The 14,744-nt window shown below is 53.9% G+C and overlaps 1 protein-coding gene across 1 annotated transcript in view; it reads right to left on the reverse strand.

Moving 5' to 3' along the window:
* Nucleotides 1–14,744, reverse strand: part of LOC139228562 (guanine nucleotide-binding protein subunit alpha-14-like) — a 93,146-nt gene that overhangs the window by 5,319 nt on the left and 73,083 nt on the right. The window contains exon 5 of the mRNA XM_070859679.1: nucleotides 14,418–14,547. Within this exon, the coding sequence (XP_070715780.1) occupies nucleotides 14,418–14,547 (130 nt within the window). The remainder of the gene's footprint in view (nucleotides 1–14,417; nucleotides 14,548–14,744) is intronic.

Below are 14,744 nucleotides of genomic sequence, written 5' to 3' on the forward strand. Positions count from 1 at the left end.
TGCCCTTGAGAAGGTGGTGGTGAGCCACCTTCTTGAACCGCTGCAGTCCGTGTGGTGAAGGTACTCCCACAGTGCTGTTAGGGAGGGAGTACCAGGGTTTTCACCCAGCGACGAGGAAGGAACGGCCAATAGATTTCCAAGTCAGGATGGTGTGTGACTCGGAGGGGAACTTGTAGGTGATGGTGTTCCCATGCGCCTGCTGCCCTTGTCCTTCTAGGTGGTGGAGGTCGCGGGTTTGGGAGGTGCTGTCGAGGATGCCTTGTCGAGTTGTTGTCGTGTATCCTAATAGGACACACTGCAGCCACGGTACGCAAGTGATGGGGAGAGTGGAAGTTTAAGATGGCGGATGGGGTGGCGATCAAGCAGAGTACTTTGTCCTGGATGATGTCAAGCTTTTTGAGTGTTGTTGGAGCTGCACTCATCCAGGCAAGTGGGAAGTATTCCCCATGCATTCCACACTTCAATTGCATATGTAGTGTGCAAGATGTGAAATTCACGTGGTATATATAACCACATTTGACCTCCCCTCCACGCCACTTCCGACCTCCGCCCCTCGTCATTTTTGACCTCCGCTCCTCGTCGCTTCAGGTCAGAAGCGGTGATTTGCGGAGGTCGGAAACGGCGAAGAGCGGAGGTCGGGACCGGTGATTTGCGGAAGTCGGAAGCGGTGAGGTGCGGAGGTCGGAAGTGGCGAGGAGCGGAGGTCGGAAGTGGCGAGGAGCGGAGGTCGGGACCGGTGATTTGCGGAGGTCGGAAGCGGTGAGGTGCGGAGGTCGGAAGTGGCGAGGAGCAGAGGTCGGAAGTGGCGAGGAGCGGAGGTCGGAAGCGGTGAGGTGCGGAGGCCGGAAGTGGCGAGGAGCAGAGGTCGGAAGTGGCGAGGAGCAGAGGTCGGAAGTGGCGAGGAGCAGAGGTCGGAAGTGGCGAGGAGCAGAGGTCGGAAGTGGCGAGGAGCGGAGGTCGGAAGCGGTGAGGTGCGGAGGCCGGAAGTGGCGAGGAGCAGAGGTCGGAAGTGGCGAGGAGCAGAGGTCGGAAGTGGCGAGGAGCAGAGGTCGGAAGTGGCGAGGAGCAGAGGTCGGAAGTGGCGAGGAGCGGAGGTCGGAAGCGGTGAGGTGCGGAGGCCGGAAACGGTGAGGAGCGGAGGTCGGAAGCGGTGAGGTGTGGAGGTCGGAAGTGGCGAGGAGCGGAGGCCGGAAGCGGTGAGGAGCAGAGGTCGGAAGTGGCGAGGAGCGGAGGCCGGAAGCGGTGAGGAGCGGAGGTCGGGACCGGTGAGGTGTGGAGGTCGGGACCGGTGAGGAGCGGAGGTCGGAAGTGGTGAGGTGCGGAGGCCGGAAGCGGTGAGGAGCGGAGGTCGGGACCGGTGAAGTGCGGAGGTCGGGACCGGTGAAGTGCGGAGGTCGGAAACGGTGAGGAGCGGAGGTCGGAAACGGTGAGGAGCGGAGGTCGGAAGCGGTGAGGTGTGGAGGTCGGAAGTGGCGAGGAGCGGAGGTCGGGACCGGTGAGGAGCGGAGGTCGGAAACGGTGAGGAGCGGAGGTCGGAAGCGGTGAGGTGTGGAGGTCGGAAGTGGCGAGGAGCGGAGGTCGGGACCGGTGAGGAGCGGAGGTCGGAAACGGTGAGGAGCGGAGGTCGGAAACGGTGAGGAGCGGAGGCCGGAAACAGTGAGGAGCGGAGGTTGGGACCGGTGAGGAGCGGAGGTTGGGACCGGTGAAGTGCGGAGGTCGGAAACGGTGAGGAGCGGAGGTCGGGACCGGTGAGGAGCGGAGGTTGGGACCGGTGAAGTGCGGAGGTCGGAAACGGTGAGGAGCGGAGGCCGGAAACGGTGAGGTGCGGAGGCCGGAAACGGTGAGGAGCGGAGGTTGGGACCGGTGAAGTGCGGAGGTCGGAAACGGTGAGGAGCGGAGGTCGGAAGCGGTGAGGAGCGGAGGCCGGAAACGGTGAGGAGCAGAGGTCGGGACCGGTGAGGTGCGGAGGTCGGGACCGGTGAAGTGCGGAGGTCGGAAGCGGTGAGGAGCGGAGGTCGGAAGCGGTGAGGAGCGGAGGTCGGAAGCGGTGAGGAGCGGAGGGAGGGATGGGCAAGGTCCCGAGGTCGGGACCGGCGAGGTCCGGAGACCGGAAGCAGACAAGAGAGGATAGACGAGGCACAGAGGAGTGGCGAGGTCAGAGCCCAGAGATGGAGCAGTGTGGACAAAACCATGGGAAGGCGCAGCACGGGCCAATAGCGAGGCTGTGAAGTTGTGAGGCTCACATTGCGTACTATGAATTCCACGTAGAGAGAGGGCCTGTGGGAAGGAGGGCAGTAGGAGTATGTTTGAGTGTGTGTATAGTATTGGCCCTGGACCAAGACCTTGCTCCGTCAAGCCCGTGTGGTGGCTGGCGTGCAACGGCCACCCCACGTTAAAAGAATTCACGCACAGACATCTTCCACCATTTAAAATGAGTTCATCAGGCACCTGAGTACTCATTTTTAGTGTGGAAGTAAGTCATCCTCGAACATGAGGGACTGCCTATGATGATAATCACATTGATCTGAGTTCATAACCAGAAACTGCATTCATTTTTGCAGCTGCATGTGTAAGGTATGAAATGCATAGGAATCTAACAAGCTACAAATCAGTGGTAATTGGAAGATTAATATCCATTGACACTATTTGAATTTAAAAGGCCAGTTACTGGTGCATGAGATATTGTTTACTACGATTTAATGCTTGACTGCCATTTACCATTGAGTTACCTCAGCTGTCTTGGTTAAAAAGCAACAGGTGAGGCAGCTAAGCATTAAGAGGCAGCTAGAACTGTAAAAACCAGTACACACTGAGACTGGTCAACAGCTTTCCAAACAGCCACCATCTTAGTATTTCTTAGGTTGCAATATCTCCAAACCCTGGATTAACGTGCAGCAGAATCTAGAGCAAGCTGCATAAACTGGCCCCGGGTGCCACGTGATTCTAGGGGCCTGTTCAGAGCAGACAGGGTGTTCACTCAGACACATGTTTATCACTTTCCTAGATAGACCAATAATCAGATCGTTATGCTGATAAAATCACTGGAAACTTTCTAATTTGATGAATAGGTGGAAGGGTGGTTAGGTACATTGGGTGGTAAGGTAGGTGTGGTGGGCAGGTAGGTGGTAAGTAGGTAGGTGGTAAGTGGGTGGGTGGGTGGATGGGATGGGGAAGTGAGTGGGTGGGTAGATAGATGAGCTGGGCAGGTAGGCGGGATGGGCAGGTGGGTGGGTGCATGGGATGGGTAGGTAGATGGGGAAGTGAGTGGGTGGGTAGATAGATGAGCTGGGCAGGTAGGCGGGGTGGGCAGGTGGGTGGGTAGTTGGGTGGGAGGGTAGGTGGGTGAGTGGGTAATTGGGTAGAAACATAGAAACAGACATTTACAGCGCAGAAGGAGGACATTTCGGCCCATCTAGTCCATGCCGGCCGACAAAGAGCTGCACGGCCCTTGGTCAGCAACCGTGAAGGTTACATATAAACCTATGAACAATGACGGAAAGGCAAAGAGCACCCAGCCCAACCAGTCTGCCTCACACAACTGCGTCACCCCTTATACTGAAACATTCTACACCCCAACCGGAGCCATGTGATCTCCTGGGAGAGGCAAAAACCAGATAAAAACCCAGGCCAATTTAGGGAGAAAAAATCTGGGAAAATTCCTCTCCGACCCATCCAGGCGATCGAAACTAGTCCAGGAGATTACCCTGGCCGTATTCGATTCCCTGCAGCACTTACCATTAATACTGCATCGGCCAACAAAAGGTTATCCAGTCTAGTCCCAATTACCAGCTCTAGGTCCGTAACCCTGCAGGTTACGGCACTTCAAGTGCCCATCCAACCATCTCTTAAAAGTGGTGAGGGTTTCTGCATCCACCACTCTTCCAGGCAGCGAGTTCCAGATCCCCACAACCCTCTGCGTAAAGAAGCACCCCCCCCCCCCCAAATCCCCTCTAAACAGTAGGTGGATAGTTGGGTAGGTGGGTAGGTAATTGGATGGGGTGGGTAGTTGAGTGTGTGGGTGGGTTGGGATGGATAGCGGGGTAGGTGGGTGGGTGGGCAGTGGGGCGATGGAGTGGGCAGTGGAGCATTGGGGTGGGTGGTGGGGTGGGCATTGAGCTGGGATTAAAACTATCATCCACGCTCTATCCCAGGCAAAGGGGATGGTCGCCTTGATAGGACCCGGAGGCACCGGTGGTTTGTCCGGTGGGGTACCAGGAGGGGCGTGGCAAGCAGGTAGTAGCATACCCAGGGCTGGGGGCAGGACCAATGTGTCCCGTTTGGCAGCAGGTAAGTGAGGCTCCAGCCGAGGGTCAGTTAAAGGCTGGATCAGGCGACCAGGCACTGTCTGCTGCACCGGGTATGGTGGGACAGCCAGAGGTAGAGGGACCAGCGCAGAAAGATCCTGAACCAGGGCGGATGTGCCCAGTCAGGCAGCACAAGTACGGTCCTCCACAGGCAGGTGGCCAAGGTCGGGGAGCGCTGGAGAGCGACTTTATTATTCCCCATGGAGTTCAATCACTCAGGGCCATGGTGGCCCATTTGGCCAAACTCACTCGCAGCGGGGACCCGTCTATCCACTTCATGGAGGTGATGCAGGCAGGGGAAATTAATGGCTGCGACGAGGAAGAGACAGCCAAGCTGCTGCTCTTCTCTCTGGACAGCAAATTGTACCAGGCCCTACCGGCAGAACGCCGGAGGGGACAGCGTACATTTACTGAGGTCCAGAGGGCCGTCCGTGAGGCTATGGGCTTCGATGACGGCAGTCCTTTCGAACGGGTCGAAAGGACAAGGCAGCTCGCAGGGGAAACCCCGCAGGCGTTTGCGGACAGGCTGTGGGTGGTATACCACGCAGCCTGTGGGGAGCTCCTCGACCGGGCGAATCTTTCCGCGGTACAGACTGGCCGCTGGCTGAGGATGCTGGTGGCAAACTGCTTGCCCCGGCTCAAGGCCAGGGCAGAACTGTGGTTCGATTCCCGGGACCCCAACCTCACCGAGGAAGCAGTGGTCAGGCAACTGGCACTGGTCCAACGGAATGGAGGAGGGGAGGAGGAGAAAACCTCCAAAGGTCGGGTAAATGAAGTAAAACCCAACCCGATTCCCAAAAGGGAATGGCACCAGGAGGGCGGCCGCTTGTCTGATAAGGAGGGAGTGTGCTACGGGTGCGGGAAAGCTGGGCATTTTAAAAGGGATTGCAGGAGCCCAGTAAAGAGATATGGGGGGAGAAGTTCTTTAGGAGCCGCCCAGAGTGGGGGAAGTGGAGTGAGCTCCTCACCATCCCTTGACCAGATAGTAGCTGCAGTGAGGACAGCACTGGAGGGGACTGGGAAGGTAGCCATGGCAACAGGCAGGGAAGCACCAGCAACCCTGCCAGTACAGAGGCCGTGACTAGCCCAGACCCAGCCTGTATACCTGTGCCCACTAGAATACGACCCCTGGGGACGACCCTGGGTCAAGATGGAGGTTGAGGGTGTATTGGGTACCTACCTTTTGGACACTGGTGCTTCCAGCACGATAGTCCATTTGGAGGACCCCGCAACCTCACCTCTATCAAACGGGGTGCCGTATCAACCAGTTGGGTTCACAGGTAATGAGAAGGCTGGGTTTTTCTCAGTCCCGCTCGCAGTTCGTTTAGGAGCACTCCAAACACAATGGAAGTGCGTCCTGATGAACTGGGAGCAGGTGGGAAAAGGGATTTTGGGGGCTGATTTTATCATCGCTCTCCAGATCCTAGTAGACATGAGGAATCACTGTCTATGGGGCACAGTGGGCATGGGAGCAGAGGGAGAAGTCATGGTTATTGATAAGAAACAGGGAAAAGGGACTCTGTGTACAATGAAGCCAAAAGGGGGTTACGACCTGGAGGTTCTGGTCGGTAACACCCCGGCCGAGTACCGGGCCTATGTGCAAGCAAATCTTGCAGCATTTGCCACCCATAAACACGACTGTGGGAGAGTCACAGGAATGGAGGTTAGAATAGATGGGGATTCCATGTCCTGCCCACAAAAGCAGTATGGCTTTCCCCGAGAGGCAGAAGCAGACTTGGAGACAGCTTTAAGCTCGCTTGTCGAGCAGGGTGTTTTGAGACCCATAGCCACCCATGTCAACTCCCCGCTTTGGCCGGTTAGGAAACCGGATAATTCTTGGAGGGCTACGGTGGATTATAGAGTGCTCAATAAAAACATCCCAGCTTGTGCTCCCACAGTAGCGGCGGTTGCGAATCTGATAGGGAAAATCCCTGCATCCGCAACCACGTTCACAGAGTTGGACATATCCAACGGGTTCTGGTCTATCCCTGTACGGAGGGAAGACCAGTACAAGTTTGCCTTCACCTTCCGGGAACAGCAGTATACATGGAGCTGCCTCCCACAGGGCTTTCATAATAGTCCCAGCATCTTTCACCAATGCATGGCGAACTGCTTAAAAGGCTTCAGCCAGCCACACCAGCTGGTCCAGTATGTGGACGACCTGTTGTTGTTCACAGACAGCAGTGAGGAACACGGTCCACTGCTGGACGAACTGCTGGTCTTACTGAAGGAAGGGGGTTTTAAAGTTAACCCCAAGAAAGCCCAGATAGGTCTAGGAGAGGTAAAATTCCTGGGCCTGACGATAAGGGCAGGAGAAAGGGCCATTGATGAGGCTAGAAGAAAGGCAGTGCAGGAACTCCCTGTCCCTAGGAATGTGTCGGGGGTAAGGTCTTTCCTGGGAATCACTGGCTACTGTAGGGACTTCATCGAGGACTATGCAGCCACTGCCGCCCCTCTGCTCAGACTCCTACATAAGGGGGTCGAGTGGGAATGGGACAAGGGCTGTGAGGCAGCATTTGTCCGTCTTAAGAGAGACCTGCAGGTAGCACCAGCCCTTGGGGCAATTGATGGGGGGGAGGAATTCTTCCTGGAGGTGGCAGCCAGTGGTGACAGCTTAAGTGCAGTGTTGCTCCAGGGGCGAAACGGTCAGCTGAGACCAGTGGTGTACTCCTCTAGGGTCCTCACGGAGGTAGAAAAGGGATACTCCAATTGTGAGAGGCACTTGCTTGCCACCCTCTGGGCAGTAAAGAGAGCTCAGATCTTTACCGGAATATCCCCCATTACACTCCTCACCCATCATACCCCGACGCAGATGCTGTTGGATGGGAGGATTAAGGACGGGACAGTGAGCAGTGCTAGAATCACTCGCTGGACCCTCCTCCTCTCCCAAATGACTTTAAAGGTCAAGGGCCTCTGCGAGCCCAGGCTCGCAGTAAATTTAATCTATCCAGGGCAGCCGCATCGATGCTCTGTGGAGGGAGTATGGGACATTAACTTTGGATTTCGGGCAGGGATACACCCCACAGGCCGCGAGATCTACGTTGATGGCTCCAGTTCAGTGTCCGCGGGTACAAGACTCACGGACTGTGGAGTTTGGGATCCCAAGGCAGGAATTGCCTTGGCTCTTAAACTCCCATGCACCCTGAGCACCCAGCAGGCGGAACTCTCGGCGGTGATGTATGTGGTCACACACCCCGAGGAATTCCCTACCCCATACACGATTTGCTCGGACAGCATGTTCACTTGCAATTCATGTACAGAGTATCTGCCGATTTGGTCATGCCGAGGGTACACCTCTGAGGATGGGAAGCCCCTTGTGACCAAACCCCTGCTAGAAAAGATCGTGGCTGCAGTGGGAGAAACCGGGGATGTATATATCCATAAGGTAAAGGCCCACTCCAAAACTGAGCCACGGGGGGAAGGTAACCAACAGGCAGACCTGCTGGCAAGGGAAGGTGCTCGCACAGGTTGCCCATGGGACCCATACGAGGCAGGCAGGATAGCAGCAGCAAGAAGCAAGCCAGGGACACAAGGGAGCGTAGGGGCGGCTGCGGCCCCGGACCTTAAAGTAGTCCAGATGCAGGATCCGATCCTGAAGGCTGCCTTGGCTGCTATCAAAAGGGGGGAAAAGGCGGAGGGCCCTTACAGTGCTGTAGATATTGCTGTGTGGGAAGGCATGTTGTTTAAAGGGGACAAATGGGTAGTTCCGCCACAACACCGGAGGGAATTCCTTCAGCTGGCCCATGAGGGTCCAGGTGCGGGATACCCTGGGCCGGAATCTACCTGGCAATGGGTAGAAAAGGCAGGGTGGTGGCCAGACCTCTGGGAAGACGTCCGCAACTTCTGTGCAAACAACCCAGGCCCTCAGAAAAGGAAGGCGTCTATGGGACACGTCAGGCGGGTAGAGGGACCATGGCAGTCGATCCAGATCGACTACATCGGACCCCTACCGGCTGCCCAGGGAAGTTATAAATACTGCCTTGTCCTGGTGGATGTGTTTGCCAAGTGGGTGGAAGCCTTCCCTTGCCGAACCGCTACCGCGGTGGGGACTGCAAAAATCCTGGTGAGGGAGGTGTTCTCTCGGTGGGGTCTACCTCAAATGGTGGAGTCCGACCGGGGAAGCCACTTCACCGGCCAGGTGATGCAGACCACCCTAAAGGTGCTGGGGATAAGAGCCAAATGGCATGTCGCCTACAACCCTCAGTCCTCAGGCCCCATAGAACGCCTGAACCGGACCCTAAAGGAAAGGCTGCGCAAGGAGACGGGAGACTCACCGAACAAGTGGGTGGAGGTCTTACCGTTGGTCCTCATGGGAATCCGGGTCAGTCAGTCAAAGAGCACAGGGTACTCACCCCATGAGCTGATGACGGGCCGGATAATGAGAACTCCAGTGCATGTGTTGGCGCCGGTTCTCACCGAAGGGCAGCTCCGAGAGGTGAACCGAGACCGGTTTGTCAGGAACCTGTTTGAACACCTCAAACAGATTCACTGGCAGGCTGCTAGTAACATGGGCAGACAGCATCAGAGTAACCGATTGCTGCTAGAACCTAGCAAACACCACGAATGGGAGATAGGGGACCAGGTCATGGTGAGGAACTATGCTCGGGTCGGGGTTTTTGAAGCATAGTCGACAAGGCTAGCCCTATGGTCTATGCGGTTCAATTGCCTCGCCGGGTGAAGTGGTATCACATTAATCAGTGTAAATTGTTTGACCCCAAAAGAGGTAAAAAACAGAGGAGACGAGCAAGGGAAGCGAATCAGGCACTGGGGGAAGAACAGGCCCCGGTGGATTTGGAGGTTCCGGAGGAGGCAGCGGGCCCCGAAGCTCTACAGCCGGGGCTGGTTCACTGCTCCTGTAAGGCTATCCCACCACTGGGTAGAGGTTCCCAGCCCACTAACAGAAGTAGGGAGAAAGGCTCTACCATTAGCAAGGTTCAAGGGGAAGCTGAACCTCCCATGGTGGATCAGCTGGGGCTAGCCCAAGAGGTGGAGGAGATGGCATTGCAGCCCATAACGTGGGACTCAGCACTGACAGTAAGGAGGAGTAACAGAGTGCCACAGCCCAGGGCGCCGTGGTCCCCTGTTAACTTAGCCTCCCGCCCCAGACCGATCCGGCGAAAGACAACAGGGAGGGTGCTCTGTTGCGCTAGCAAGGGTCTCCCACCGATTATCCGGGGCTCGGGAGGGTCTTGGAGGGCAGCACAAGACTCATTAAGGGGGACCATACGAGCCCCTCAGCGGAGGGCATCCTGGTCCCCAGGGTACGGTCAGCCGAGTGGTCGACGACGCCTGTACAGTGACAGGATATAGCCTGGCCACCCGGGGACGGGTGGCGGTGTGTATATTTTCCCTTCCTGTTTTGTTACTTTGTGTTGTGTGTATATGTGTTTAGGTAAGGCAGTGACGGTTGGGTACAGCATTTTGTGTGTTTGGAACATGTTAAGTGGGCCGAGCCTGGAGAGGTCTCTCAAGGCAAGGCCATGTTCTTCTTGCCTTTCAGATGTCAACACCTCCCTACTGGACGTTAGTGATGCTGGTATCGCTAAGGATCTGCACCGGGCACCGAGGGGACACCGAGGACTCCCTAGTTTTCGGATGCTCCGGGGGCAGAGCGCCGACAGTGACCACAGGAGAAGGGACTCCGGCGGCGGATGGCCGGGTCACCTACTCCCATGAGGGGAAATGGCCTGGGTGGTTGGGATCGAACTCCACCAAGTACTCCAACCATAAGGACTTTACCTACGGAGAGGCCTCCATCCCCTGTCCGGAGATCACTGTGGCCACTTCCAGAGTGAGAGTGACAGAAGGCAGGAAGGTATGCCTAACTTGCCAAGGGGACATACCTCTGGGACGGTGGTGGTGGCTCAGAAAGCTCAAGAGGGACGTGGGAGACCGACACTCGGACTGGGAACGTCTGGATAATGATACCTACCGAACCATCATGGGGTCATCTGTCGGGGTAACGGTGTGCTGGGAGAAATGGTGGGCGTACGACCAAGGAATTTATTTGTGTATGTGGGGATCCACTCGCGTGTGTTCAGAGGGCGTCTCCATTGCTTTTTATAGGTGGTGGCAGGATGTCGGGGATGGGGTGGTATGGGATCGCAGCGGGGAGGCGTGTGTGATCCCCAATCCCCGGGTACCAGTAAACGCCACCGAACTTGTAGTTCGGGAAAGAAAACCCCCACCCACGGCCAAGCCCACCGTCCCACACGAGTGCCCGACAACAACCAGGGGGCCGGGGAATGGTTTAGTGTTGGTCCCTACCGAGAAACTACTTTATCAGGGGGTACACTACGCAGTGGCATCAGTGGTGCTAAATCTGACAGAAGTCCGCCTACCTACGTGGTGTCCCCGGGAAACCGAGCTGTTATACCAGGCTCTGCTGCGGGAGATGTTCCGGAAGTTCTATGAACTGGACTTCGGGGATGTCAAAATGACAGACTTGTATAAACAGTGGGATAGGGCCGAACCAGGCAGGCAGAGGCGTGGCACTTTAAATGACATTCTTACGGGGTTTAACACCGGGGCGTCCGCCATAAACAGTTTGGATAACATGCAGCTGGCCCTCCAGATAAATGGGTTAAAGAATCAGCTGCGCAAAGTCCTGGGGGACGAGAATACCGTCGTGGGATCCGCGCTCCACGAAGAGGTGGCAATGACAGTTCATTTAAAGGAGATTATCTCTCAATTGGAGGCGCAGGCCAGGGCTGTAAATGCCTTGATTCGGGAGGATAGAAACGCCTCCGATCAAGCCGCCCAAAATGAGGTGTGCGTGCTCTATGGGGCCTGGTTGCTGGGAGAGGGACGGAGTAACCTCGAGGATCTGAGACAGGGACAGGTCCCCTCCTGGATCAGCAACCAGCACTTAGTAGCACTGCACCCTTATGATAATGTTTTGAGTCCTTGCCAACTTCGTGTAGCGTCGGAAGCCTACCCAGTACCGGTGGACTGTGGAAAGTCAAATCATACCATCATGGGTGTGGTGGTCAGGATGCCCGTGATGGGGGCGTCCCCACGACCAGCACCCCTGTACCGAGTGGAGAATGTGGGAGTCATTCGTGGAGGGGTGCATGTTCGATTCCAAGAGGTCCCACCTTATGTCACAATGTGGGAGCACACTGTGACAGGTACAGACCTCTCGGGTTGTCGGAGCAGGGGAGCACAGGTAATCCTGTGCCCCCAGCACTTGAACGCTTTTGCAAGGCCACAATGCGGGTTCAGCACTGCTGGGGCAGAGCTTATCAATTGCACAATGGAGGTAATGGCCCCTAACCACATGCCTCCACAGGTAGCATATGTAGGCGGTGGGACATATTGTGTCACCACAAGTGCCCATCGGTATGAACACGGACCGGGAAGGTGGTGTCCAATACCATACAGCAGCTTTTGCTTTAAACCCAGGGCAGAGGTTCAAGTGGCACACACCAGAATCACACCCATCCCTGAACCTTCCACGATTCACCTCACGGTACAAAACAACCTCAGCCATCTACAACAATATGTCGCCCAGTTTGGCTATCCCATTGCCCCACTATCTGAGAAACTTACAGCCCTCCTCCAGGCAGTGGATTTATCACAAAAACATTTTTACACCATGGAGCAGAAAACTGAAATTCTAGCAGGGGAGATTGCCCAGATTAAACCCCCAGCATGGTGGGATTTGGGAATACGGGCAGATATACCTGCATGGATCCGGGTGGGATCGCATGCCTTGGTGATCGGCCAACTCCTGATTGTAGCTTATCTGCTAGTTGCAAGCTGTAAGCTCAAGAGAAAAAGAAAAAGAACGCAGTTCCTCAGGCTACTATACAGCCAGGAGAGCCGTTGCTAAACACTCAAGGTGTGTAAACAAAGCTTGACCGCGACACTTAGGCGGTTTTGTTATTTCCAGGGATGACCGCATTTTTCATACATGGCTCCTGGGGAGTTAGCAGGGCAGATTTCTTTGTTTTACGTTTGAGACTGAAATGAGACTCAATGTACAATTACTGCTGTAACCTTAAGTACATATATGTATGTTGCTGTCGTGTATTGTAACCTGTTGGATTTCTGTGTTTAGTACCGCGTTAAAAGGAATTACGATATATATCGACGGGATCAGTTTAGAGTTAAACTGGGGAAAGTTGGGCAATTTGGGAGACCTAGGGTTTTCTCACCACCCTGAACTTTGACACACTCGAGTGGAGTCTGGGGGATTATGTCGGGGAGGACGAAAACCCCCTCATTTTACCCAGAAGGAAAAGGGCTGTGGGATCAGTCTGGGCTGTGAATTGAAATCGATGGAAGGAAAACTTTGGGACACAAATGAATTTTAAAAGAGCAGACAAGGCCTGCAGGGGATAAAAGGGGGTGCATTCATGGAGACCCCCCCCCAGTGTTTGGACTCATAGGAAAGGGAATTTAATTTGGAACTATCTACCAGAAAGTTTGAAATCCTAAAGTGCACATGGAAGAAACTACGAACTTTAATCGAATTTGGGATTTTTTTAAAAGATGTATGTTGGGTCTGCAAGAAAAGGGGTGGAGTCAATATCAAAAGGGCCAGTTTGGACATTGGAACTAATCAAATTGTCTGGGAACTGTATACCCTCGAAACTTGCCCCTTGAAAACATTAGCATTTAAACAATGCCACATACATATTCCAACACCTTTTTCATCAGGCATAGAAATATCTGTCTCAGGCCAGACTAGCATAATGGCTACAGGAGGCCAATGCAATCAACACCCACTCAAACCTTGAGTAGGTTAAGATCAGTGGAAAAAAAAAACCTCCATCTAAAACTGCTGCATTTTTCAAAATCAAAAGTCCACCAATGAGAAGAATCGACTTCAGCAGGAGAGGCGGACTGGATAATCTGGCTATAAAAAAAGGGTTTCTGACGTAGTGAAGAAAGAAGTGATGATTTTCCCTGCCCTCGTGATTCAACAACCACAACCAGCAAGCCTCTCGACAATGAAGGAAAACCAGTGTCCGAAGACACCGAAGATAGAAGAAACAAACCACCAGACTGCGGAAGGCACAGTGGTGAGTATAACCTCTGGTCCCCAGAACTCCCAACTCAATTAGGCCAGGAAAGGTGGGAGGTTGGGCATTGTACTGCTAAACTGGTGTAAAGATTTTCGTTGGGTCCGTTTTAGTGGGATTTAGGGGGATTGTTTTGTTGCTGTATTGCTGTTTGTTGAGTTACACCTTGTCAAATAAATTGGAAGCCTAAAGTTCCTCTTGGAATCACCTTGTCTCAGTTCTATTGTATTACATCTCCTGATCGTGAGTCTTATGTCAGAACCGTGTAAGGGAAGCTAGGAGCGCCTCGAAAACGCTCAACTGTGTGTCACAGGCTAGGGAAGAAGGGGTTAGGAGTGTTTGACACTCACAGGTGCCTCACAGGCTAGGCATAAACTGTGGGGACGCACGAGTCTCAAAACCCCCTTCATAAGCTGTGGACACAGTCTCTCCAGGGGTGCTCTTGCAGCACTCAGGGTACCTCACAGGCCAGGCATAAGCTGTGAGGGCAGAAGCCCAGAGAGAGACACCCAAGGCACAACAACCCTGTGAAAACCCCTTACAATATAAGATCATTATTAACCTTTGTCTAAAAACACAATGGACAGTATAAATTCCAAAGTGCCTCATCATTTCACTGAAAATGATTGCTGTCCTTGCTGAAGAAGTGGTGCGCCAACAACTAGCCTCATTCTGAACTCCCGGGTGGATGACTTATTTTCGTAGCTGCCCCCCACCTCCCTTCAACATTTGATTGAAATGAGGGTTCTACTCCACATCATATAAATAAAAGATGTAATTTGACTGCTGGTGAAGAATCTCCCTTTGACTGCTGGTGAAGAATCTCCCCTGCGAGCAGAACATAGCAGGAATCCAAGCGCATGTTTGCCACGACTTCTCATTAAAACCAAGCGGTCAGAAAATCGTATGCCGGGTGTAGCCCAATACCCGATACTCGATGCCAGCTGCAGGACTTCCTGCTGGCAGCATGGATTTGAAAATGACCCCTGTATCGTCCCCACAGTTCAACGGGGAAGCGGATGTCTGTGATAGGATGACTTCACACAAGGAACTGCCAATGTCGAAGGATTCCCATCAGTCTTACCTCATTCTCACTCTCCTCTAGGACTTGATCATATTCACTGAGGGACGCCAGGAATATCACTGATGTGACGTTCTCAAAGCAGTGGATCCATTTCCTCCTTTCAGACTTCTGTCCTCCGACATCCACTATTCTAAGAGTTAGAGAAGGACTTAGAAACCTTGAAGGCCACTAATTCAATCAGGAATAACAGTTGGGGACAGTGTACCAAAATTAGGTATCATTTTTTAAACGTTATTATTGCCTTTAAATTATAGCCACAAATAACAGGATTAAATATGAATCCGTAGAATACTCGGTTGTCTATCAAATGTTAATCGATAACTTTAA

This window comes from Pristiophorus japonicus, chromosome 18, assembly GCF_044704955.1.
Source record: "Pristiophorus japonicus isolate sPriJap1 chromosome 18, sPriJap1.hap1, whole genome shotgun sequence".
Lineage (NCBI taxonomy): Eukaryota > Metazoa > Chordata > Chondrichthyes > Pristiophoridae > Pristiophorus > Pristiophorus japonicus.